This window comes from Meleagris gallopavo, chromosome 1, assembly GCF_000146605.3.
Source record: "Meleagris gallopavo isolate NT-WF06-2002-E0010 breed Aviagen turkey brand Nicholas breeding stock chromosome 1, Turkey_5.1, whole genome shotgun sequence".
NCBI classification, from domain to species: Eukaryota; Metazoa; Chordata; class Aves; order Galliformes; family Phasianidae; genus Meleagris; species Meleagris gallopavo.
Window position 1 is genome coordinate 129029849 of NC_015011.2, and position 27757 is coordinate 129057605.

At 38.1% G+C, this 27757-nt stretch overlaps 1 protein-coding gene across 1 annotated transcript in view; it reads right to left on the reverse strand.

The window, feature by feature from the left end:
* Nucleotides 1-27757, reverse strand: part of VWA3B (von Willebrand factor A domain containing 3B) — a 67951-nt gene that overhangs the window by 31212 nt on the left and 8982 nt on the right. The window contains exons 6-15 of the mRNA XM_019622968.2: nucleotides 27464-27714; nucleotides 25616-25775; nucleotides 21509-21678; nucleotides 19544-19668; nucleotides 13502-13615; nucleotides 7803-7999; nucleotides 7063-7217; nucleotides 5034-5172; nucleotides 3864-3995; nucleotides 972-1070 (exon numbers count right to left, since the gene is read on the reverse strand). Coding sequence (XP_019478513.1) covers nucleotides 972-1070; nucleotides 3864-3995; nucleotides 5034-5172; nucleotides 7063-7217; nucleotides 7803-7999; nucleotides 13502-13615; nucleotides 19544-19668; nucleotides 21509-21678; nucleotides 25616-25775; nucleotides 27464-27714 — 1542 coding nt within the window. The remainder of the gene's footprint in view (nucleotides 1-971; nucleotides 1071-3863; nucleotides 3996-5033; nucleotides 5173-7062; nucleotides 7218-7802; nucleotides 8000-13501; nucleotides 13616-19543; nucleotides 19669-21508; nucleotides 21679-25615; nucleotides 25776-27463; nucleotides 27715-27757) is intronic.

Below are 27757 nucleotides of genomic sequence, written 5' to 3' on the forward strand. Positions count from 1 at the left end.
AAAAAAAAAAAAAAAAAGTCATAAAATCCACTATTAAATAGATTTTAAAAATATTAATTAATTATTGCCTTCAGAAAAATATTTAATGCGGAGTCTAGGTGTATGTTAAGCCTAATTACCATTAATAAAATGTGAATATATGCTCCTAGCTTGCAGAAGTGCCTAACAATGCAGATTTTTTTCATTTACAAATTGGTAAGTTTTAATGTGTGATAGCAAATAACAATCAACCTGCCTGCAGAAAATATCAAAACTTAAACCTAAAATTAAAAACAACACTCTAAGATATAAATTGAAGTATCTCATCTGCTAATTTAAATCAAGTTTATGTTTTGATATTCAAATCACTTCGAAGACCTTCCTCCTGGGCCATCTTCCTTTTATCAAGAAAAGCAGAACAAGAAGAAATGTGATCTTTTAATACTTTTCTATCAAGGTATTATTTCTGCAATATGCTTCAGTAATTAATTTTATATGGCTTGCAGCCCAGTTGTTTATCTAAATAAAGTCAGGATTTTGCTTCATATCTGCCATTTAAACAAAGGTAGATTTTCATTAGTAAAGAATTTTTGAAATAATGCTTTCTGCATGCTGGGTAGTTTTAATATTTAATTGCAACCATATAATGGGACCATTTTATTTTTGATTCATGAAAGATTTGCCCTACACAGGTTTTAATACAAATCCGAAGTTTAGATGTCAAGATCCAATCTTCATGTTTAATCAATTACCATATCCTTAAGCCAGCTAGTTAGAAAGGTCATGCATCAAAGACTGGACCCTGGGAGGAGAACTCTAACCAAAGCCCTTCTCAAACAGCATGTATCTGAAATGCATGTTTGAAATATTATGACAACCTCCAAGAGACTCTGCAGGTGCCACATTCATCTCACACAGTTTACTTCAGTCTTCTGACACTACCAATGTAGCACCACACCACTGCATTTTCTGTTTTCCCATTTCAAAAATACCTGGTCAGGTCTCCCATCAGTCAAGAGATAAATAGCTTGAGTGTCAGTATCAGCAAAAGCAATCTGGAGAGCTGTGAGTGTATTTGTGGAACTTCCAACCTAACAACCAAAAAGAAACAGACAAAGAAGCAGTTATAAATGCTACCAGTTCTTTCTCTCTGTTCTTAAATTCATGATGACAGCGTATCGATTGAAGGGGTATTTTGGAACTGAAATTAGCAATAAAATGGTGAAAATGCTTACTTTATCAAAGTAGGTGTCAACATAGTATAATTGGTACCAAATCAGTATTCCATAATTATGCAAAAATATAAAATGCTGAGCAACAGCAATATGAGCTGTAGAAGGAAATGTAATAACTAAAAATACAGGGTAAAGCAATAATGAGATACCTAAAATGTTTATGTTTGAGTAATTTGTCATTCTCTTACACAGAGTTCATGATCTCTTTTTTCTTTTTAGAGAAAATGCAACTCTACACTTACTGAAATGCATTTTACAGCTTAAAGGAACCAGAAAACCACAACTCATCTCTTCAGATTTCTACTTTTCAAACATTGAGTGTAAAAGCTTTCCAAATTTAAGGGAAAATTAAGGTTTTGTCAGAGTGGAAAACTGTTTCACCGAATCATGGTCTTATTCTTTTAAAGCAAAATCCCTAAAAGGGAACTCTATGCTACCATAACACTGAGCATCGGTCTTGACAGCAGTGAGGACTGTAGTTGTGTAACTGAGAAGAGACCCAGAATCCATATATTATGCATTATAGAAGATAAAAATAAATCACTAATGTCATGCATGTAAAATTATGTTAAGAAGTAAAATTATTTCTTCAGTCCTATTGATTGTGTTAAAATTACTCCCAGTTCATCCCTCTAGCAAACAGTTTTACTAGAATGGGCAGAGAGGGTAAAGCAGATAAAATGAAATAAGAAGTACGTTCTGGAGGTTACTAAATATGAAAATATGAAAATACTACATGAAAATATATGTCCCAGGTGAAATGACAGCTCAGATGCTTTATCATCCTGTTTACTAATCCATAGAAAAATCTTAACAGTACCTACCTACATGAAATACTTAGTCTGAACCATTTTCTTTGTGTTAAATATACCCAATATTTCCAATATTTTAGCAAGCATTATAAAATTCAAGACATACAATACCTGTAATTATGTGTGAATTGCCCATCCTGGCTAATGATAGATGGCTTGGAGCTGATTTGCAACATAACTATTACTACTATATCATGCGAAAGAAAGGTGGATGCTGATGATATGAGAGAAAAGACTGTGTACCTTATGATAAAAGCTGTTAGGTTTCTTAGTAACTACTCTTACAAATATACACTGTCTATACCAGTGTTTTAAAAATTGATGTGCTTCAATTGTGTTTATAAACACCATCCAGATTTTAAATATTATTAATTCCAAAGGGATTTTTAAGTTCTTAAGTTTAACAGTTAGTTTTTGTTTATAGTTCAGCTTCTTCATTCAACATCCTAGGACCAAACTGTATAAAACAAGATCAAAGGATCTGCTCTGGTTAATATTCCAGAGTGATATTCTATTCATTTCAGCTTCCCTGTCAGGACAGCTATCTGATCTTTTTAAAGATTGCACTGCTTTTAACAGACTAAAAGGACAGCAGCAGATGTCATTCACCCTGAATCATTCACTTCTTGTATCATTCCCTGTGCTTCTCAGATGTCTACATCTGAACACTTAAAATGAAATTTATAATCAACAATTCACAAATTTGGCCAGCAGTAGTGAAAAAAGCCATTCCCAAATATATATAAAAGAGGATTTCAAATTACACCAGTTCAAAGTCTTATGAAACCTGCACAGTGCACTGCTGTGGTATTCGGCTTCAACAGAGCCAACTTTTAAGTCTGAAGGTAGGCAGTATAATTAAGTTTACTAAACTTAGCTGTAAGTATTCAGCAACTACACAGAGAGGCCACACCAGTACTTTCTCTTCTCTGTGCATTCTCACGGAGAATGCTCACACTTTCTGAGAATACAACATTATTTTTACCTTGCTTTGTAGTCTCAGAGTTACTATGTATCTTCCTCAGTCCCCTCATCCTGAGGAACTCCACAATGAAGTCTGAGGAAGGGTTATATATTGTGTAAACACAAGTGCTGAGTGTTAGAAAACTTAACATTGGATATATTTGTACTTCTACCTGACTGATTCTCAGTCCTCTGCTGGAAACATTGCTGTCAACATTTGGCACATTAAGTGCTCCTGGTGCTGCTGACAGATGCAGTCAGCCTGGTGCCTGACTGGGGCTGAGTACAAGCATTTCAACTCTGTTTCAGGGAAAACTCCTCAGCTTCTGGCCAATGTCAGAAAAAGAGTATTGAGCAGACAGAGAGATATTAGGTCTAATTTTCCTTGCTCTCATGTTCCTCTGCAGCTCAAAGTCAGCTGTCTGTCTTTGCACCAAAAGGGACTAGACATGCTCCTGCAGCTCACAAGCACAGCTGGCAGCTGTACAGTTTCCTGTATCAGCTCTGAGCTGTGAGTCTGTCAGTTCCAGCCCTCATGGAGGCAGCATGCCCACAGCAGGAGTGACAAGTTTAGAACCATGATCTGAGCACTGTCATCGTTCACAAAGAAATCAAATTGGCTGGTGTTGTAGCTATTAAATGTAGCAGGCTGTAAGTAGAATTAATATGATCTTAAAAACAACCCACTGTTAAAGGATAATACCTTTATTAGATAATAGCTTGTACTCAGATCTACTGAAGTCTATTTATCATCTGTATATTCTCAGCTTATTCATGTAAAATACCTGGTAAATCCAAAATTACCCCAACCATACAGAAGACACAAATATAACTTTGTACAAACATGCTGCATGGTAATTAGCTTCCATGTTACCTCAAGCCCTTTTATCCAAAGCCAAGCATCTTGCAAATTCTCCTCATTAACTTCAGCAAGTTTCTCTTGCCACGCCACTGCTTGGGAACTAAATTTCACAAAATTAAATCTATTTTTGTGTCTCAATTGTTCCTGCAAGAGACAAAATCTAAATTTTACTCGGTGTTGAAAGAAAGAATACTTGTATCTTGACATACTGATCAGCAACACCTCTTTTAACTCATATATAGCTGATTATATCATTACAATAAAGTATGATAATACTTAGTTGTGGCATATAGACACAAAGAGACAGACAGACAATAGATGATTTCTGCCTGCAGTTTGTACAAGCTAGTACAAAATTCCTGAGCCTGGGATCTTTGACTCCTTTTAATCACTGTTTCTGTACAGTTGCCTGTGAAGCCTTCTGGCACAGTATCTCATCACTTTCTAGTTGATCTGCCTAGAGGACTGCATCATACTACATCCTGTTACTTACACTTAGCTCAAAACTTCTGTGTTACAGTTCTAATTTTCTAGCTCTACTAATAATTGCTATCAGCGTTAGACCGATAGAATTTTTATTTTTAAATTTAAATTTTAATTTTAAATTTTATCAGTTACTTCTTTCGGATCTAAAAGAGTCAATCATGTTTTAGCAGTTTCTCTCAACTATTACGTAAACTCAAAAGACATCACTGTAGATTTCTAAAACATCCCACACTTTTCAGCACACACTGCTTCTATTGCTGTACCTTGCAAATCAATTTGCAAAGTCCTGAATCACTGCGTAAGATGCAAGCAAGCTCAAAATGCTCTGTGCTCTGTGCTCTGTATTTTCAAAGGAAATACATATACAAATCACACCATGCCAGTGGAGTTGGAAGACACTGCTTAAAAATGAAAATGAAAATTCCAGAAGGTCTTTTATTACATTGTTTTGCTGTTCTTTTTTATTATTATTTATTGGTTTTTTGGGGAGAAATTTTTAATATTTTCTCCCACATTTCTTTCAAACATTTGTACAGGTGGACAAGAAAAAGAATTTAAAAAAAAATAGAAATTAAAAATATTTTTTGGATACCAATTCCAAAACAATAAAAATGAAAAATAGGGTAACAACCATCCAGAAAAGGTCAGCCTACTCTAAAGGGCTCCTCAATCTTCAGAATCATCACTTCATCAAACCTGTATGAGCTGAAATATTTTCTCCTTCACTAGTGGCAGCTTGTCTTTCATAGACTGGGATGTATCAATAAGAATATAGACATCATCTTCAAACACGTTCCCGAAGAGACCTCTGCTTCCTTGTTGAAGCCACTTAATCCTGAGCAAAAAGACAACAAACCACGGTATGTAAGATATTGGGAGAACTGTGTATTATCACTGCTGTGCTTTCTATTCCTGTTCCCTATGCACTGATACCTGTCCTTTTCATGAGTAATATATTGACTCTGAGGCGCCAATAACCTACTGCTATGTAATAATGCAAGACAAATCTGTTTTCTAATTTCAGTACAAATTTGGAGACAAACAGAACACACAACAGACAAAAAAAACCCATAACTATATATTGTCAATTATCCAGTAGTTTGAGCTAGCAAATCCCATGAGAAAGTATTTATAACTATTGGCCCTGTAATTTCTCCAGCTTGAACTCAAGAAATCATTTAAGCATATGCTAATATGCCTCTCTTCTCAGAAAACCACTTGAGAACCTATTCTGCTCGACCACTTTAAAGAGTCTTAATGTAACACAGATGCTTCAATGCCTTGTTGACCTGAGGCCTTAAACACAGACTTCATTTTACATTTTAAACAGGATTTAAGCATGCCTGCCAGTTAAATGCGTGCAAGCATTCGGTTGTATACAAGAGCATTTCCTCAGTAATGGCTGCAACAGGTCCAAATCTAATTTCCCCTGAGAGTCATAAGCTACTTGACTACTCTGAAACACAGGCATTTTAGCAGATGGAATATAATGGCCCTGGGAAAAATACTGCTCATCTCCCACAGAGATTTAAAAAAATGGTATCACAGAAACTAACTTAAAGGAACCAATTACATTCATTACTGACAGGTATAATAGTATTTGTCATTTCCCCAAAGTGTTTGATGAAGTCTACCAAGATTTTTTAAAAATAAACAAATCATTCTAAACAACAAACCCATAATCTTGGCTTGGATTTCAAAAATGTAAGCACACCAAAGTGCTTTACCTCAGATTTTCTTTTCGCAGTATGTTAACGTTATCCCAAATAGAGCAAGTTGAAAATAAATTAAAATGGGCAACAAAACCCTGTTTGATCCTGCTAAATATATTTGTGCTATTATATTTTGGCAGAGAAGTGGCAGTAAAACAAAAGTTCACATCCTGTTTTAATCAGTGAGACATCTCGTTATCCTAATATACTAAACACAGTTGCAATATTTAGTGATACTTTTGGATCTACAGCATCCATTTTGAACATTTTGATCTCTTCTTTATGTAGATATAAAAGCTAGGAGTTATGTAACATATAATGGAGATACCCACGTTGAAATTAGACAAACTTCCTTGCCAGATAATACAGAAATGGGTCACAGTTCAATTGAACTTGACCTGGGGCATCTTCAGGACAGATCAATCAGAGTTTCTAATTGCCTTTTTTATTATTTCTATTTATTTATTCATTTATTTAGTAACCCTCCTACAGAACCTCAGAGTATATCTTGTACAGCAAACGATGGAGCTAGCTTGAGCACTGAACTCCTGAGCAGAGTTGTTACTTAATAGCTAGCTCATGTTCTAGACTGTTCAAACTTGTCTTCAACACAAAGTTGCAAAAGAGGCATTATTAGCATGGGCACAGGCCAATCTGTGCTACTTGGTGCCAGAGGTATCACAAGGGATTCCTAGGTATGCAGGATGAATGATTCTGGAAGTTCTCTGCCTTGTTCCAATGTACCGTAAGTTCCAATGCTTTTTCAACTTTCAGTAGCATTTCTACAGTGCACTGACTGACTTTGGTCTTTGTGTTCCAGAAAGAGAAAAAAAAGATACAGCTTATCAATTTTCTTACATGGCTACTAAGAAATCTCACACACAAGTGAATTTCTGGCTTAATACTGCTACTGGCAGTTTACCAGCTACATCAGTTTATTATGACAGTCAATGTCAAACTTTTTAACACCAATGTAAAATAACACAAAATGTTTTATGTGACAGAACACTAACCTTCCTTCCACTTGTCTGAGAGCAGTCCTCATTTTCTCTTCATACTGCTTATACTTTTCTGCAGTAACATATACATGAACTACAGATCCATCTTTCCAGAAGGTATGTACAAACTTGTCACAGTATTTAGCATGAATTACCTTCCTCTTTGTCTCCTAAAGCCAAGAAAAACAGGTTTCATGTTCCAAGGCACATTTTTTTGCTGTGTCCTACAATAAACAGTAAACAGACTTCAAAGGTGCATGCTGATTACAAATCAACAAGTGCAGAAATGCATGCAATAGTGTGGTCACAGAATTTACTTCTAGCACACATCAATAGAAACTAGTTTTACTCCTATAGCTTGCAAGAACAGGAGCTTACTGAACAGTGTGATGTAAAGCTCAAGAAAAACAAATAGAAAAAAAAAAAGAATTCAAATTTATTTAAAGACCTGCAAGCTCTGGAGCAGCTGGTACTAATGTTTTTTTCTAAGGAAATATGAAGATGATGAACAAACTTTACGCTGGGCATTGCTCAAGCCAGCCATCATTCTTCCTTGCAGCTTGTATGTGGGCCAGGAAAAATCATTTTCAAATAGCCCTTTGAAATAATTTATGACCATCAAAAAAACAAACAAACAAACAAACAAAAAACACATAACAAGAGATCGTGCATTTCATCATAAATTCAGACATTTCAAGTTTTAAAACAAAAAATAAACAATTCACAGGTTGTTAGGGAAAATCAATGATACTCACAGCATCAGTCTGTGAAGATTCATCCTCTGGTTTAGTTTTGATGTCAACAATTCCATCTGCATGGCGAAATGTACAATCAGCAAGTGCATCATACACTGTGAGCTTCTGAGCTTTCAAGCCATACTTCTGCAACCACTCCTCAGAAGTCAAATATTTGTCAAATTTATGCTCTTCTAATGGATGATCAGCTTCAGTTCCTAACAAAGAAAATTCAAGAAAAAACTCTCATGTATAGTAAGTAGGGTACATTTGAGATATGCTATTTTCAACAGGCTATGATACTGCATTCAAAACAGTCAAACTTATGGCTTAAATCTATCTCCTAAATTCTTTGTTAGACAGCTAAACAGTTTCAATTTTGTACATGACCATCAACACATAGTTTTGAAATCAACAAAAATGATTATGCCACTGATTCAGTTGTCTAAATATGGACTTAAAAGACTAGGTAATCATTTCTGATTTTGACAACAAAACTGATTTGAAGAACTTTGAAAAATAATCTAAATCAATTCTGAATAAAATACAGAATTAAATAATAATAAAAGCCCAGATATTCCTCTGGCTTAAAATACAGAATTATAAACTGCATAAGAAGATATAAATGTCCCCAAGAATGCCTAGCATATTATCAGCTGTAATTATCAGTTTCCATTTTTTTTCCCAAAAACTGACTGTGCACTAGAATTTTCTGTGTCACCGATTTGCCCAAGGATGGTTGTTAGATTAATGGAGAAGAAAAACAGAGAGAATAGTTAACTAGAAGAATTTGGATATTTGTCAAAAGATGAGAGAAAATACATTTCGTCACATAGAAAAATTTTCCATACTTGGTCTGCTCAGAAGTTTTCACATCTTCCAGATTCTGAGCAGATATTTTGACTTTGTCAGTCATCTATAGCATAACTGTGCCCCTCTGCCATCCGTATCACCTAAATTTTGTCAAGTTTAAAACTGATATGATCAGCAGAGACCTGTTAAGGTTTGGCAGCTAAATTCCCTGAAGATTACACATTGCTCTGAACTTGTTCCATTTGCACTGACTGCTCTGGAGTTAGTGGATATTTCTTTACTACCTACTTTGTTGTTTATAGTATTTGCTTTTTGTCTTTCTTATCAAGCAATTCTTTGCAATAAATCCCTTTATAACTGGCACAAAACTATCAGAAGACAGAGAACATAGAATATAAATAGCTACAGAATCAACACATAGAAGGAATACTCATATGAAGGTTGACTTAATTGTTGAACAACAAAAACACCATAAAAGATTCAGTATAAGATGTCAAACTTCAAGGAGAATCATTCAAGAAAATGAAATAATGGAACATACCATTGAAAATAAAGTTAAGAACATTGGCTAGCATTGCCATTGTCCTTTTTCAGCAAAGATCATTTAAAGTAAAAGGCAAATTACAGGGTCTCTGGATGTTATCTTGTGTTTCTCCGTAATACTGCCTTTTCATAGGCTGAGTATTCTAAGCAAAATATCACTTGTGTATCGCCTTAATATTTTCTCTAGTTTATATTCTAGTTTACTATTTGTTACTGATATTGAATTAAATAGGATATTTTTTGTTTGACCTGTCATGACTGTTCTCATGCTTACATTTTGTACATGTTGTATTGTTGTAGAAATTTTCTAAGGATCACCTTAAGTTTGGGAATTGCACATCTCTGTACACGGGTAATAAGATCATAGAATCATGGAATCATAGAAAGGCTTAGGTTGGAGAGGGCTTTAAAGATATCCTAGCCTACCATGGGCAGAGCTGCCACCCAGCAGCTCAGGCTGCACAGGGCCCCATCTTGAATGCATCCAGAGATGGGGCATCCACAGTGTTTCTGGGCAACACGTGCCAGCACCTCACCACCCTCCGAGTAAAAAATTTTCTCCTAACATCTAACCTAAATCTTCCCTCTTTTAGTTTAAAATCATTCCCCCCTGTCCTGTCATGGTCAAAAAGTGTGAAAAATCAGTATTTCTTCTGAATATAAGCTCCTTCTAAGCACTGTAAGTCCGCAATGAGGTTTCCCCAGAGCCTTCTCTTCTCCAAGCTAAACAAGCCCAACTCCCTCAATCTGTCTTCACAGGAGAGGTGCTCCAGCCCTCTGGTCATCTTTGTGGCCCTCCTCTGGAGCTAATCCAGCAGCTCCACATCCCTTCTGTATTGAGGGCCCCAGGTTTGGAGACTGTACTCCAGAGTACAAGGGCAGAGTAGAGGGTGAAGATCACTTCCCTCTCCCTGCTGTTTTGATGCAGCCCATGCTACTGTTGGCCTTCTGGTCTGCTGACTCACATGCAGCTTCTCATCTGCAAGGATCCCCAAGTCCTTCTCAATAGGGCTGCTCTCAATGAGTACTTCCCCTCATCAGTAATCACATCCAGGATTGCCTTGACCCAAGTGCAACACCTTGAATTTAGCCTTAGTAAACCTCATTAAATTCTTGTGTGCCCACTTTTTGAGCATATTCACGTTCCTCTGGATGGCAACCCTCCTTCTATTGTATTAACTGTACCACTCATCTTAGTTCCATCAGCAAACTTGCTGATGATAAACTCAATCACACTGTTTATGTTGTTGAAAAAGATGCTGAAGAACACCCAGCCCCAAGACTGGCTTCCACCTAGATATACAGCTGTTGACCACCACCCTCTGGCTATGACCGTTCAACCAATTCCTTGTCTATCTATTAGTCCAGTCTTCAAAACAGTGTCTTTCCAGTGTAGAGAAAGGCCTTATACAAATCCAGGTAAGCTATTTTAGATGCCCTTCTTTTGTCCACTGACACTGTCACTCCATCACAGAAGGCCATCGGATTGGTCAGGTGTGATCTGCCCTTGGTAAAACCATGCTGGCTGTCTCAGATCACCTCTTCTTCTTTCATGTGCTTTAACATCTCTTTCAGGAGGATCCCCTGCATGATCTTCCTAGCACAGAGGTGAGGCTCACCAGCCTGCAGTTCTCAGGGTCTTCCTTTCTCCCTTTCTTGAACTCGTGAGTGTTATTTTCCTTTTTCCAGTCACTGGGGACTCCACCAAATAGACATAACTTTTCAAATGTGATGGAGAAGAGCTCGGCAATCACCTCAGTCAGCTCCTTCAGAACCCTGGGACACAAGTCACCTGGCCCCATTGACTTGTACATATTTAGCCTCATGAGGTAATTCTGGGCTTGCTCTCCTCATAGACTTGGAGGGATTTTGCTCCCCCATCCTTCACGAAGAAGTTCACAGACACAAGAGGTGTGAGAAGCATGACTGGCCACGAAGACAGAGAACTTATAAAGTAACTCAGCCTTCTCCACATCTGAGGAGGCCAGCTCTCCCTTTTTCATTTCAGAGTGGGAAGACGATAAAGGGGTCTGCATCACTAGCTTGATAAAATACACCTAAACCAAATAATTCATGAGTGGGTCTTATAGTAGTGTGAATTTATTTTCTCATGCATTAATTTCAGTGATCTAGGCAGTATCATCATTTACTTTATTTAGATGCAGCTAGTGACAACCATATAGACATCCTGAGCCTGTAGACAAACATACATAAACAGATATTAATTTAAACAAAAAACTACAGAGATCAGACAGCACCAGTGCAGGTGCAAGGGCAGAGCCTGTTCATGTGGAAACATTTGCTTTCTCATTGCTTGTCATTCTTAACACAGCAAGCCCAGCAAGTGTCACAAATGCATTCACACTATCTTAAAAAGAATGCAGTCATTTTCCTTCTTTCACACTTTCCTTATGCTTCACATAAAAAGTCATATCTCAGTTCAGGCAACTAGTGCATTAGCAGGATACTCAGCAGAAAAGTTGTCTCTTTTTCTCTTTTTCCTCTTCTGCAGAACACTGCAATCTATAATAAACTGTTCTGCAGCTGAACATTTAAAAAAAGGGATCAAGATGACAAAAACAGGAAGAAATGCAGACAAGCAGAGATTGCAGTTATTTAGATCAATGGGCAACAGTCATATTGAACAATGCTGAAGAACTGCCAAAATAAATCACACTTATTTCATTTCTTCTAATTCAGTTTATGAAATGATTATGTATGAAGGCATGTACTGTAAGGACATTAAAGGTGTATAGTCAAACACACAAAAGTAAACTCTGAAATTAGAGCTGCCTTTACAGCTTTATTGTGGTCCTTTTGTTCATACACATTATGGTAGAACAGTTTAACTTCATAAGGAAAGCCTTGCAGAAGATGCTATTATCAGTACAAAGAAGTGTATTATGCCTTCACAGAAGAATTTATGCAGAGTAAGTCCTGCAGAGTTACGTTGCTGTCAGATGTTCAAACCCAGTTCAGGCAGAGAAAGCTCCCAGCTTCTAATCTTCACCATCACAACCTCAGCTCACCAAGAGCTCAGGAGACCAATCATCCAATTGTGCAAATTGTTCCTCAATAGGTGGTCCAGAGAAGGGTGCCTGACCCCAGCCTCCACCCAGTCCAAGTAAAATAAATTACACTGCACAAACAATATTGGAGCTACACATGATGAGATGTGATAATTCAGCCTGAACCTTATATCAACGTACTAAAAAATACCACCAGACATTAAGTAAATATTCTAAAGCCAGGGGCTAATGCAGAAGATGATAATCGCTGATAGCCACAGCTCTGATCCTGACAAACCAGTCACTCAGTTACAGTTCAACATTGAAACTTTCTAGGTTTTATTGATTCCCAGTCTTTCAGTATTATAAACTTGCCAGGGAATCACTGAATCACCAAGGTTGGAAAAGACCTCCAAGATAATCTTATGATAATGTCCACTTACCAGCAATATTTCACCACTAAACCATGTCCCTTAGTACAACATCTAAATGTTTCTTGAACACTTCCAGGGATGGTGACTCAACCTCCTCCTTAGGCAGTCTGTTCTAGTGCCTGAGCACTTCAGAGAAGGAACGTTTCTTAACACCCAAGCTGAACCTCCCCTGGCACAACTTGAGGCTATTCCCTCTGCTCTTATTGCAGTGTTACCATTCTGCTCCAGAGCATGCTTGGAGCATCTCCATCTATCAGGGCTGAGTAGCTTCTCCCTTCCAGGGATCTGGAGACTAGCCATGCATGGTCCTCGCTAAGTTTCAGTCCAAAAGGAACATATCTCAAGCCAAACATAATGGTAGAAACTATTAGTTTAACAAACAGATGTGAATTTTCTTCCATGTTGCTCAGTGCAACAGTTGTCAGAGCACTCATTCAGAATCAGCTTCAGTCCTCTGACTTTGACTAAGAGAAGACGAAATTACACACCTTTCAGCAGAATAAACGAGCTATCAAGCTGGAGACTACCCACAGAAGATCATGATGGGGTTCTTCCCCAGCACAGTTAAGAACAAAAATCAAAGACCAGCTCAAGCAGAGAGAGAAAGCACACACACAGAAAAAAGGAGCTTCGGTATCTTGAAATCTAGATAATTTCGAGAGTTAGTCATTGATGAATTTAAAATGACGTTTTAGCCTTACCAGTTAAAATTTAGCAATTTTTAAGCAGTAGTAAACAGGGGTTAACAATGCAGGGTTTTAAGCAATTCTGTTTGGTTGCTAAGTATAAGCACAACCTACATACAGCTGTTTCAGAGAAAATTGTCCTCAAATCAACATGTAATCAAAATTATTCATAAATAAAAGAAATTGATCATTAATACAACAGTAATTGTTAAAAAAAGACACATAAATGATACCACCTGCAGAATCAGGCTGACGAGATTCAGATAAAATTTTCTGAACTTGTCTCAGCGTACTCCTAGCTTCCACCAACTCTTTCCAGATCAAAAAGACATCTTCACGAACACCAGCTACTGAAAAAAGAATAATAGATAGAACTTGACATTTTGTACCAATTTCTGCTTTTTATACATCCTATATTATCATGAAGTCATCCAGGTATTACTACATCACCTTGTTCACAGGGTTCCACTGAAGTGACAAGTGCTGTTCTTAGATGGAATTCAAAAATGGGCTCAAAGTTATCAGAACATGAGAGGTGTTTAGCCTGCTAGAATGAACCTACAGAGCTGGCCTCAGACTGTTCCCACAATGGGAGGAAATCCTTTTTAATGCTCTCAAATAATAAGAAGAAAATTCCGCAAAGAAATTCACGTATTTGAATTTCATTGCAAAACCAAGCTCTAACTCTGAAAATTTAAAGAGAATACATTTGCAACACCTTCAATCTCCTACAGCATATAAAAACCTTTAAAATTTAATCCCTTTTTTCCATAAGAGTATGTAATATAATTTTGGTAAGATACTTTGATTTTCATCTTAACAAATCTCAACAGATTTTGTCAGTATTATAAACCATATAAACTATAATTAAATGCTAAAAAACAAACAAATAAACAACAAAGCAGGAGTTGACACAAGATTTTCTTAATCCCAGTAGATTTGCTTCCCTTGATTAAAAGATTAAAACATGAATTTATTTAGTAGAGTACAATTATTAAAACTGAGTCACCATGTACACCCAAGTAACATATACTAAAAATGTGTTGAGTGTAAACACATTGAGTTGAAATTGCAATCTAGGACTATATAGAAAAAACTGTGTAGTGTTTTACAGTAAAAAATATATATAAGGAACTGAATCATGAGCTATCCTAACTACAAATGTAGACTAAAAGCTATTGCAAAGCATAGTCTATTACTTTATTGCACATGAAGATGCTGAACAAAGTAAACTTTATCTTAGCATCTGGTGGTTCAGTTAATATTCACTGGTAGTTCCCTCTATAGAAGATAAGACATGCAAACTCGTGTGTTAAAGTAGGCTACCAGTAAACAAACAAACCTGATCATTTTGCTCTTTGATAAACTTCCCTGAAATAATAATTAGAATGTTCTACTAAATAAGAACTCAATTTTAATTGTGAAATGCTTTTAATTTCCAAGAAATATTTTGAAATGTGTTGTTGTACACTGCCATCTCCTGGGATTTTCCTGTACTTCAAAAATACCTGTTTCTGTTACAGCAAAGATCAGCATTTCCTACATCACAAAAGCCATGAGTAAAGTAGGTCATTCCGCAACATAAAAGACAGAAAAAAATATCAAAGTCTGTTATCATTAATTTACAAATTCAAAGTATTTAATTTTATGAAGGTTTTTAACGTTACGTTTGAAAATACTGAAATCAGGAAGAAATTGTCAACTACCTTTAAAATAATATTGGTGATTTTATTGTGTTTCTTCATTTCCTCCTAAGCTCATGCTATGAACTACTCAAATTTACAGGACCATTGGAACTGTCTCTGATAAGATACATGTATTTAGTTTGTATTACCTAAGGAAGAATCTTATTCCTTATTAATGCCATGGCCAGCAAAGTAAAACTGCATGCACTTTCAAAGCAAATACATTTAATGAAGCATATTGTACAGGACGAATGCAGGCATTAACAACTGCACATTGCAAACAGCAAGATGCCTAGAAAACGTTTTATCTGGCAACAACTTTTCGTGGGTTCAGCTAGAAGAGCAGGCTGTAAGCAGTGGCAAGCAAAGCTACTTTCTCTACAAGGGAAGCTCACCTCCACCTCCCTGTTTATTTCCATCTCTACCTGCACCTTTTCCTCCACATCTGAGGAGAAGTGGGAGAAAAAAGCTGTGCCTTTTCAAACAGCCCCAAACCCAACACACAAACACACACACCGCAGGTCACATCCTCCAGCTGTGCCTTTCTCCCCACAGCCTGTCCCTGAAAGAAGAAAGCACAAACCTCTCTTCGACTTACATTCCCTGCACACACACCTCATTGCTGTGCTATTTTGGGGGCCACCAACTGAAAAGCAGTCAGAAGCCACTGCTGTGGAGGGGCAGTCCCCAGACATTCCAGGCCTCTTGGCACACCTTTCATGCCCACGTTGCATGAAAGACCTCTTAAATCATCATGTCATCCCCAGAGAGGAAGGGCCCACCACATGGCTACGCTCCCTGGTTGTTTAACAGCCATCAGGTTCCAATTCAAAAGCCACAAAGCAGCAATGGCAGTAGGGGACATGCATGAGGGAAGTAGCCTTAACACTCTGTCTTCCCCGGCCTGCACAAAATGTCAGCTGGCTCGGCTGTCTCCCACCATCACTGCTGAGTTGAAGTTCGGCCTGTCGTGCTGAAAGAAGCCCTGCCCCAGAGAATGGAGGCCATGGAAACGAGGTAGAAGATGGGGACAGGAAGCAGGAGAGCCTGAGATAAGGGGCAGGAGCACTGTGCTGACTTGTGTGAGCTGAAGCAAAATGGTGCATCCAAATGAAAAGGCATGGGAACTTACATGTACACAGAAACTCAGAACCATCCTTATTCCATTTCCCAGTTATTTAATACCATCAGGTGATATTAAAGCAAGAAGTTTTTCCACACCTACCTCCCAGCAGACAAACTTTTCCGGTTTGATGAGTCACTGTAACCCATTTCATTTCATATTCAAGGTACAAAAAATGCTTAGAAAAAAGCCCACGCGAAAAGAAGCCAGTGAAACTGATGGGGGCTTTGAAATGTCAAGGAAATACCAGCACACATGCAAGTCATGAAAAACAGAAGTATTTCTTATTTCTCTGATGATCTGACTGAGGCTGTGGAAGCAAAATCCAGATGTAATGGAGTAAGATATATTGTAAACTTTGTTTGCCTGCAAGGCGAGAGCAATTTTTTCACTGCTGGTCTCTTCCTCAGCCTCTACGTGGCAGCAGAAGACAACAGTGCTCTCCCAAGCATCGGTTGTCAAAAAGCACCTTTGGAAGGGCAAGTCTGCAGGTCCAGAAGAGCACAGGAGGGCAGCTACCTGAGCACCCACAGAGTCAGGCAGCAGGTACCCTGTCCCCATCTTGCCCTTCTTTCCCTGGGCAAATGGACAAAGCAAATGAACTTTGTATCCCGTGTGCTATTGCAGCTATCTGCATCACTCTTTACACATTAGCAAAGAGAGTTGCCAGGCCAAGGTTAGGTTGCTAAGACTGGACAAAACATAAGTGAAAAAAATGCAGAGGCAATGATCTTTGCTTCGGCTCATTGGTAAAGCAACTGCTACGCAGTCATTATCCTGGCTTTCTGAAACCTCAGAACTGATCAAGCTCATTAGTCTCCACAGACTGAATTGTACACTATGCCAAAAGTCTGGCCATGTCAAAATATGTCTCTTTTCGGATATGTCTCATAACTCAAATCCTGACTTCAGTCCACTGACATTTTCTTTACACGTACAGTTCATCTACTCCACCACTCAGAGAAATACTGCCCAGAGATGTACTATTGTGTGCACTTCAGAAGCCATTATAAATTTCAGGATCTAGCTCAAAATGCCACTGCTTTTCAAGTCCTCTTTAGCATCTATCTCCTCCCAGTCCAAGCCCATAACACAACTGTGGCCCTTCTCAAAAACTTTCTTCACCACAGCTTCCACCACCTCTCTTGTACTCTAGGACTTGAAGCTCCAACTTAAATTCCATCTCCCTTCCACTTACAGTTCTAGCTACACAACAGCATTGCTTAATTCTGCAGCTTTTAGCAGATGAAGAAGCTACACAAAGAATGTAGGCAGAAGTGATAACAGGAAAATCAGTGCTGAATAAGGAGATATTACCACATTGGTCCAAATAAGATTTTATGTAAGAGTATTTCTTCTGCATGAAGTAGGACTGAGTCTGCCACTACAAGCACTGTAATTATTTAGTGGCTTACACCTGATTTGATCTCAAGCACTCATTCAATGAGTTTAAAAAAAATATATATCCTATTTGGCAGTTTCTTATGCTTCCTTTCTAAATGACTGCTCAAGATGCAAAACAGGAGAGAAGTCAGCTCTCATCTGAAATTTTAAATAGTTCACTTCCGACTTGTTTTGCTTAGGTAGATGAAAAAGAGTGAGCATGAAGATTATCTATATTTGCAAAGCAGTGTTATTCAGTGGATACCTAGAAAACTATCAGATTTCCTTAAAATGCTTTTTTTTTTCCAGTTCATAAAATGTAATGATGAGTTTCAATTTCCAGCTGTTGCATTTGAGGTGCAAAAAGAAACGGAATCAGAATATTCCTGTGCCACCCTTTATTTTCCAAGAAGCATCACATTTGGAAGATTAGATCTCTGGTTCATTTTCTATTCATTTCTTTGTATAGTTTATGCCACATACCCAAGAACCAGTTTCAGAATCAACAATTTTATTATTATCATCTTCTTGAAAGGAGTCTCTGAAATGCAAGACATCAGGCATGGGCCAGAATAATGTCTCCTATACATTTTCTTTTCTGAAAAGATTTTAGATTCTGCATATGACTGAAAGGCTCTGATTGGCTGCCAGTGATGTCACAAGTGTGGTTATAATACCCAGTAAATGTAGAAAGCTAATTGTGTTCCTTTTTAATGCCTAAATTCTACTCCATAATAGCAATAAGACAAAACAGACAATGCACTTCAAGGAGATTACTGCCCTTTTGAGCGATTAAAGCTATTCAGCTTTCAACTTTAGAAACAGTGATGAGGAAGTAATTCCAGTCATATAGGAGCTCTGGGCCCATCTATTGAAACAGGCTGGTGCCTGGGGAAAGAGGAAGCCAGCTTCCCCCTCACACCCAAATTGGGTCTGGCAAAGAAGCACTTGGAGCAGACTGGAGGAGATTATTACAGCACTCTGAATTAGTATGAAGTGAGAAGAAGAGCTCTGAAGTACACTCTGCTTTTGGCTCCTAAACTTTTTGCTCTCTTATTTTTGCCCCCCAATACCCCATTATGTTTCTTTCATACTGAATAACCACAGTCATGTTGAAGGACAGGTTAGTACACAAGGAACAAGACCACAACCCAGAAAATATGGGACAGTTACTCCAAGACTTAAAAATGATGAGTCACTAAGTTCACTTTATGCCAAAGGTTCCCTAGGAGTAAAAAGAGGCTAACAGTAATGCAACACTAATGCCCCTCATTATAATGGGGATGTGAGCCAGGAGAGAAAAGAGGTCTTACGCCTGCTGATATTTAAAAAAAAACATTTTTCAACTGAAAAAGTCTGCTGACAAAGATATCAGACTTGACATACACGGACTCACTTCACACCACAAGCTGGTCCAGTCCCACTGAACATTAAGGCTGACTTTTCCCGGTGGAAGTAGCACTGTGACTAAGAAGAACCATGTTGAGAGCTTTCCATCCAGCTCCCCTCACAGTAAAATGAAGATTCTGCTTCTCCTCTGCTTCTTTCTGTTTCTTCCTCTTAAATTTTTTTCATCTTTTTCCTCTCTCTTTATGCCTTCTCTCTGGTTTTTACTGTGCTCTCTGCCTGCCTTCATGACAAATTCAAAGCTTGAGAGGAGGAAGTCAACCATATGTGGGTTTAATTCCTTGATATAAGCAATGAACTAGGTCTTACTGATGTGGCTGTTGTATCAGATGCCATTCTTATCTCTTTCATCTCCCTTTCTGCCATTACTTTCTACATTACCACCAGGACATTAACACTGCTGTGTTTATCTTCACCCCTGAAGCAAATGTTCTTGTTTCTAATTCTTTCTTCACTTCTCTTACATTCTCACATGTATATCTATTCTCCTTACTTCTCTCTTTTCCTTTCCTTCTCCTTCCTGCTGACAGCATTTCCATTTTACAAATGGAAATGTTGAAATTTATTCCCAGCCGGCCCATGCCTACAGAAGATTTATTTTAACACTAAGCAAATTCCTACATTACGTTGCTACCTTGAAATTTCACTTAAAAACACAATTTGGTTTTAAAATTATCTACCTAGTGGCATTCTCCCTTTCACTTTTCTGGAATTCTGGGCAATTAGACCTTTTCCATCTTCTTCACATTTTAGCGCAGGTCCAGTAGCATCTCTATAGTAATTCTTCTCAACAAAAGCATGGAATCTGTAATAAAAAATGGGTTTTCACCAGACTGTAAAAAAACTATGTAAATACTTTCCTACTTTAAATGTGAATGTCACATATGCAAGATCATAGCAACATACAACTTTGGAATTATTTCCTTATCTGTTCAAGATAATCAAATATTCAATTACAACAGTACTATGAATGTTATCAAACTTTTATATACATGTATGTACTTTCCAATGTTTCTTCATGAAGAATATACTTTCATTTTGGTATCACTTACTCCGAGGCACATTCTTTTCCAATCATCTGGAAATTTGTTTTTAATTAATGCTCCTAACAGCTGAGCCAGCAAGTCATTCGAGATGTCTGAGAGGATACTAACACCCTTAAATTAGATTATCCTTCCAGTTCAAAGCCCAACAGGAACATTTATTTCACTATCGACATACAATCAGGAAGTCAAGCAGACTTCATTTATCCTCATTCTCATAACAGAAAAGCTCCCAGAGCAGGAAAAAGAAGCCTTTCTAAAACAGAACTACACCAGAATCAGGCTCAAATCAAGAAAAACCCATGAACTTAACAACTCCCATGAGGAAGCTGACAACCTTTAAGACAGTTATTGGCAAATGTCCACCAGCAAGATATTTGTGGCCTCTGAACCAAAGTTATACTATTATTAGTGCAAAAAATAGTGAAGATAATGGGAATCATACTAGGAAAACAATTCCTCAGAGCATCTTGTTGCCTCTTTCTCTACCATGCAAGAAACATTCACTTTCCTCTTATAAAGGAGGGGAAAACACTGCCAAAAGAATATGAAGGATGGCGACCAATAATGTATGTGGTATCACAGAGGTACCACAGTTCATTTAGACACATATCAGAATAAACATAACAATTTCCCACAGTCTTGACTTTTGGCAGACACTCCACCTCTTAAAAGCTACTTCTAAACACAGACAGCTATGAAAGAGCTAAGCAGCTGCCATCTTACCAATCACTCTGCTGTCGTTTGGGAGATTTCTACTGTTGGAGACCTCCCCACTCTTCACAAATAACAGTGAAACAGAAAGTTACAGCAGTCATTTCACAGCTCTGTAACTGCATAGTGACTTCTGTTAAGCAGAAAAAACACCTTATCAGCTCCTATTGGCCTCTTGCTGTTTAGCCAGAGTTAGGTAGTGTGGCTCTTTTTGTTTTCTCATTTGTTTTCCTTATTTTGATATCAGAATCAAGATTAAAGTTGTATTATTCCTTCCTAATGAAGTCTGACTCTTGCCGCACAGCTGGTTCCCAAGATAAAGTAGCCAACAACCATATGGAATATATCAGTTTCCACCAACCACACTGAAAAGCAGGGTGCAGAACTGCAGTTTCACACAACAAGGCCTAATGGATAACAGTACTTCAATTTCCTGTTGATCCAGGCACTGCCTATTTAGGACAGGCATTACCTTTCAAGTACGTGTCTGCATTACACTTGATCCAAAAAACTCCACATCTTTTGCTGGTGGCTGTGGATATTACCAAACTACATAGCAACATGATGAAAACTTGATGTTGCCACTTTTTCTCCTAAACAATTTTCAGACTTTCAAAGAGGAGCAGACGACAGGATATAACTAAGGAATGGCCCTTCTTCAAACCAGTGAGCACATATGTGGAGAGAGAAGGTCTGTTTGAGTAGACCCTGTATTTCAGTTATAGCTCTTAGATTATTTCCTTTGTTTATCCAGACCACTTATCGATCTGGTTTGTCTCATTTTCCTCGTGAGAAAAAAAGGGATAACATTCAGGTATCTTCAGATAGCATTCCTAGCAGCAAAAAACAAGTGCTGAAATCTTATACTGAAATCCTCCTTTGTCATACCTTCCAGAGGCCAAGTGGCTCAGCTTCTTCAGAAAAATAACAGTTTCATCTTCCCTAGCATTAAAAGACACAGTGTTGACTGGACAGGGGCCATCAGAAACTTTCTCAAGGAGTAGCTGCTTTGTGTCTGCTGGAATGTCACCCACCACAAAGTAATAAACAGCTTCAATCTGTCATAAAACAAAACAAACAAACAAAAAATAAGGAATTGTGAAGACTGTTTTACATAGATAGTTAGTATTCATTCAAAGCCCTGTGCTGTGCTGAGCACCAGTATGAAAATTTGGTAGAATCAATACATTGCTTGGGTTATCAAATTTGCAGATTTTCAGTTCTCCTTCTCATTTATGCTAGCAATTCAGATGAAGTCCACAAAAAATTCCTAAAGTGAGAAGAGAACCTGGCCCACAGCTCACAAGCCTGATTCTGCCCAGAACAAGCCCCTTCCCACAGAAGTTAACTGAAACCAGAGAGAGGTGCAAAGAAGGACAACTGTGTTAATAGCCAAGAAAAGGCTCTGTGCTGCATTCCCCTTGGCGGGAAGAGGGGCCACTATCCTGATGCCTTTTCAGGGCTGAAAAGCAATATGAACATTAATACCAGACATACTTTCATAGGCAACTTGTATTTTGAGGGTTAGGAAAGATGCATCATTCTTTGAATGCTACCTATTTTTTATACTTCTGAGGCAGAGGGTACTTGGCAGGTTTGTTATGAATACATACACTTATGTTATGAAAACATCACTGCAAGAAGTTGAAGAAACGTCCTTTGCTTTTTGTTTGCGTATTACATTATGATGGATTTGATACTACCTGCACATGACCGTGCAAAACAAATAACTAGTAAATATGCTCTTTGATTTTTCGCCAACATTTACAACAAAAGTAACCAACACTTAACCCACGATGATGTTCAAGACAGTAAGAATAGTGTATCGACTCTACGGCATACCCACAGTACATATCTATTGACAAATAGAGATCAATAGTTGTTTAACAGAAAAACTGCATTCAGGTATGGTAAGGAATATTCTGGCTACTGGGCAGCACTGGAAGACATCTCCTCTAAGAAGGAACCTCACAAATTAACACAGCAGCACCTTGGGTTTTCCCAGGTCTCGTACAGGGGGCTGGGCATCCCATGTAGAAGTCAGGGCCCATCCTTAAGCACCACGCTTGCTTGGGAGCAAGCAGGTCTATTGTCAGCCAGGTATCCTGACATCACTGTTAGACAAATGCTAAGGTTAAAGAAAAGAAAGAACATCTTTCATTAAAGCGTAAAGTTAACACAACACATATCAGCTTTATAAACAGGTGCACAGAATCAAAATAAACCAAGACTTCCACACATCTGTGCTTTGGTTCAGTTCTGGAAGGTTCCCTCTCTGTGTTTCATCCAGCTAAATAGTTGTCAGAGCACGCACGCAGCCCTTCCAGCTGAGACCCAGGCCTTGGGCAACACCCTTGTTCTGGAAATTCCTTTTGTTGAAGAGGCTCCTGATCTGGGGAAACATATGCAGATTGCACAACCACTTTTCTTTGAATTCCTTCAGATTCACATCTTCTCCCCCTCCTTCCTAAGGCTGCCAATAATTCATAAACTTGATATTTAATAAGGGTATTAATTTTCACACTTCCTTCAAGTGCCTGCCTCTGCAACTTCTAAAATGCTGAAGTTTGTTGGGAATAGCTGATGCAGAACCAGCTCCTAACAAAATTGACAATTCATTCCACTTACCATAAACCCAGAAATACCATACCATGAAGTAAGTGTTCCTTATAGAACAGTGGGGAAAGGTTCAAGCCTTTCCATTTATTCCTCCATATTTTGAAATCAATAATTTATGCAGCAATCCATACAAGCAAATGAACTCCATAAAGGAACAGGAAGGAGAACACAACAGAATGCTCCTCACAACCTTTACCTGGGAGGGGAGGTACATTAGGAGGAAAGACCCACATTTTGCAGAGTGGCACCTGTGTAGAACTGCAAGTTACAAACCATGGATGCGTTTGCAGCAAGTATCCTGGGCTCCATCAGAAGAGGGGTGGCCAGCAGGGACAGGAAGGTGATTGTCCCCCTCTACTCTGCTCTTGTGAGGCCCCATCCGGAGTACTGTGTCCAGGTCTGGAGCCCCCAGTACAAGAAAGACAGAGAGCTGTTGGAGAGGGTCCAGAGGAGAGCCACAAAGATGATCAGAGGACTGGAGCACCTCCCCTATGAAGACAGGCTGACAGAGCTGGGCTTATTCAGCCTGGAAAAAAGAAGGCTGCAGGGTGACTTCATTGCAGCCTTTCAGTACCTAAAGGGAGCCTACAAACAGGAGGGGAATCAACTCTTTGAAAGAGTAGATAGCAGCAGGACAAGGGGAAATGGTTTTAAGTTGAGGGAGGGAAGATTTAGGTTGGATGTCAGGGGAAAGTTCCTTACAGAGAGAGGGAAGTTGGTGGCCCTGCATGTGGCAGGGGGGTTGGAGATTCATGATCCTTGAGGTCCCTTCCAACCCTGGCCATTCTGTGATTCTGTGACTGCAGCCTTACAGCACAGTGATCTTGAGCCTGGCATTGACAGGTCATGAGAAAAGGAAATCTAGGGACTTGCCACACATGGAAGAAAAACTCAACCTAACGGAATGACAGGAAGAGCCAAGTCTAGGGAAAAAGGAGCTATTGTTTTGGAGCAATTTCTGTTGACGGAAGCAGTTCAGAGAAATGAGTCATTTATGACTGTTCAGTGAGTACACAGGTCTTGCCTAGGACTGAAAGGGGTCTCCTCCAGCCAGCAGTACGGCCTGCGCTCAAACCGAACTGTCAGTTATAAATGATAATGACTGTATTTAGGAGTAATTAAAGTCTGTCTTACATGGATCACCTGCCAAAACAGGCTCCCCCAGATTACCCATTAGCCCACCAATGTCTAGAAAAAATAATAGATGCCTCACTGTTGGAAGAATTTTAATTTCTGTTTATCTGCATGCAGACTCAGGTCCAATAAGCCTTTTCTTCATCCAGACAGTACTGGAATCCAAATATAATCTTTTTGTTTCACCAGAAAATTTGTAATACACTGCAGATTGAAAATGTTAGCATAATTTATGAAGAGGACATTTTAAAAAGCAGGCATAAAAGTGTCACTGTTGCACAATTTGCTCCTCACCCAGTTCCTTTCTACTACCATTTTCAAAACATCAAGGTTCATCCAGCTGAAAATTCATCTGCACAGGGAACAAGAAGGAAACTCAAGCCAAATCTACCTTCTCTTTCAAACACTGTATCACAACGAAATTTACAAGAGAGTTAAGATTGGATCTGTGCACAGGCATGGACTCTAATGGCAGCAAAAACTAATGATTCTAAGCCATGTGATTTTCCATTAAATCTGGGTGCCAGGAACTGAATTTATATTGGAAGCCTATTTCATAACATCTTTCTTTAAGAGTACAATTTTTAACTGACTAGCTCAAGTGATAGCACATATCTTTTATATTTTGTCACTTCTGCTATAAACGAATAATGTAACATGGTACTTTGAAAAATAGTCAGAATTTTTAGTAACAATAGCTGCATATGCTTTGTCTTTTTGCCCTGAAATAAATTATAGCTGTAACCTGGGTGATGAAAAAAAATATTTCAAGACTTTTGCTGTCACTAAATGAATAAAGAAATCTCTGTACTTAGTATTTTGGATTTTAAGTACAGGTTTTTTTCTTTTTCAAAAGCATTTTGGTTACATTACAAAATAAAAAAGCTTTCCTTGTCTTCAGTAATGTTGATACTAGGAATATTTTCATGAACTTGAAACCCTGAAAAACATATATGGCAAAGGAAGTGGAAGTCAGGATATTTACTCTTTCCTTTAATGACTGTATACTCTCCTGTGTGCTGCAAAAAAGAAAATACAAGATTTTGCCTTCAGAATACAATAAATTAACATAAGCAAGCCATAAGTAAATGTTAGTATGCAGTTATTGTCAAGAAAAAAACCTTCCAAGTCCTCCCATTAATATTTATTTTTCACATTCCATTGGGGCAAATCGCAGTAGCCAGTTTGGCACTGAATACTCCTGGATTTACTTGAGGCTTCTGAAAAGATGTATGAGCTTACCGTCTCATCACTCATGGCTTCCACCAGGGCTCCAGCAGGGGTGGTACTGCTGGCAGATGTTGTGTGGTCCAGCTTCCAGAGCCACTTAACAGCAGATTTTACAGTATATTCAGACACAGGAGCAGATTTCTCTTGCCACTTCGTAAGATCCTCAGCAGCCCTGCAAGTGACATTAACCATAAATCAAAAGCAGTGAGAAAAATTCTGACAAAGCAAAATGGTGGAGTTCTTCTACTGTTAGTATTCTTATGGATTGTTAAGTAATAATAACAATAAACCACATATATTAAATCTGGACTTGCAATAAAAGTAGAGTAAAATGAAACTCTTAGAAAAATTACTATTTTTAAGCCGATTGTTGAAAGCACATCCAAGAGGGCTACAGTACTTTACAGTTCTTGATTCATATTTGTCCTTTTGCTTATTTATCATATATTTTTAATAAAAGCACATTTTTTTAAAATAGGTGTACAAAAAACAATCTGGCTTCTCTTTCCAAGACTTGCTGCATGACCTTCATATCAGATCATTATGAGATCACTTTTGCTTTTTTTAAAAAGAGCTGATCTTTATTTGCCCATCGAAGTAAGATTTGTGAAGCAATGCTTTTCAGTATTTAATTGGTCAAAGGCCTTTTGTCTTTGGCATTACAGAGGTGCAAAGCATACATGCATGTATAACTGTGTATGTAGATATGAAAAGACAAATGACAAATCTAAAAAATAACAGGTTCCAGTAAAATAACTGGTTCCAGGATCTGTGACATTCAGCCAAGTACCATTCTGAATAATTCCTTGCAAATCTAGAAGAGAAGTAGTGCACTTTCTCAGATTCTTTTAAAGCAGTAATTTGTGAGCTATATTGTCCTTTGTCTCCCTACAACAGAAAAATCAACGAACACATTAATTGTGCCTCAATTTTTATTTAGCTTAGCACTTAGCCTTTGAAGAAAATATTTTATGTGCTTCCTGAAAGCTAGGAAAATCATCCCGTTTTTTAAATTGAGCGTATCATAGGGTAGAGAATTAAGATAGGGAAATGCAAACAAATCTGTAGGGTAAAGCGTGCATAAAACAACATTCAGAATCACAGTGTGGTTGAAAGCAATCTTTATGGAACCTATTCCAAATTTGTATGGCCCAATTTGTGCATCATTTTTTCATAGTCACCCAATTCCATTCATATATACAAACCCAAGCTTATGACTTCAAACACTTATATGAAAATGAGAATTTGTGCCAAGATGCATAAATTTGAATAGCTGCTTCTATTTTTCTACTTGTAACTAGACCCAGATTCATTTACTCAGGTTAAGGAACAAGCTTTTGTCTTTTGTTATGGAAATCTAGTATTGTTTCCTAGTCCTACGACTTATTTCTGTGACCATGGAAATCTATAGAAATACAAATGACTATGCCTGTGTCTATGGTATGTGGGGGAGTGTATATTCAGCTGTAAGGCAGAAAACTGTACTGCCTGAAGACACAAAAATACCCAGGCGGTCAGATGGGACCTCACTGTTTCTTTAATACTTAGATGCATTATTGAAGCACATTACTGCGGTTGCAAAGCATCCCTTGCCTTTCTGGTTTTCTACATGTGCTACGTTTGTGGAAGGCTTGTATCACCATTTGGTTTCTTTTAGCCTTTATCCTCTCCTCAGGGTAACAGCGTTTTTTTTTTTTTTTGTTAAATGGAAGCAGCAAACTCAGCATTACTCTGGGTTAAACTCGGTGGAAAATCTATACATATTGCCATGACACAAATCACATTATCCAAACACACATCTGTATGATATAAGACTCTTGTTCTCCAACAAAAGGCAGACGTGGACTCCTTTCTGCTTACCAAATGAGGTTAAATTTGGCAATCTGTGTCACTTGTTCCACAAGAACCATAGAAAGTGCATCACGGCAGAGATCGAATTCGGTTGGAGCTGCAGTGCCAAAATCCAAAACAATGACGATGTGCCGTTCTCGAATCACTCCAAATATCAGCCGGCTTTCACTGGTTAACCATTCCATTCGCTGCTGATACAGCTCAATAGCTCCCATTAGACATTCCACAAAATTAAGAATCAGTTCTTTTTTGGCTGTCAGCTTTATTTAAATAAGGGAGAGAGAGGAACCGAACATTAAAACA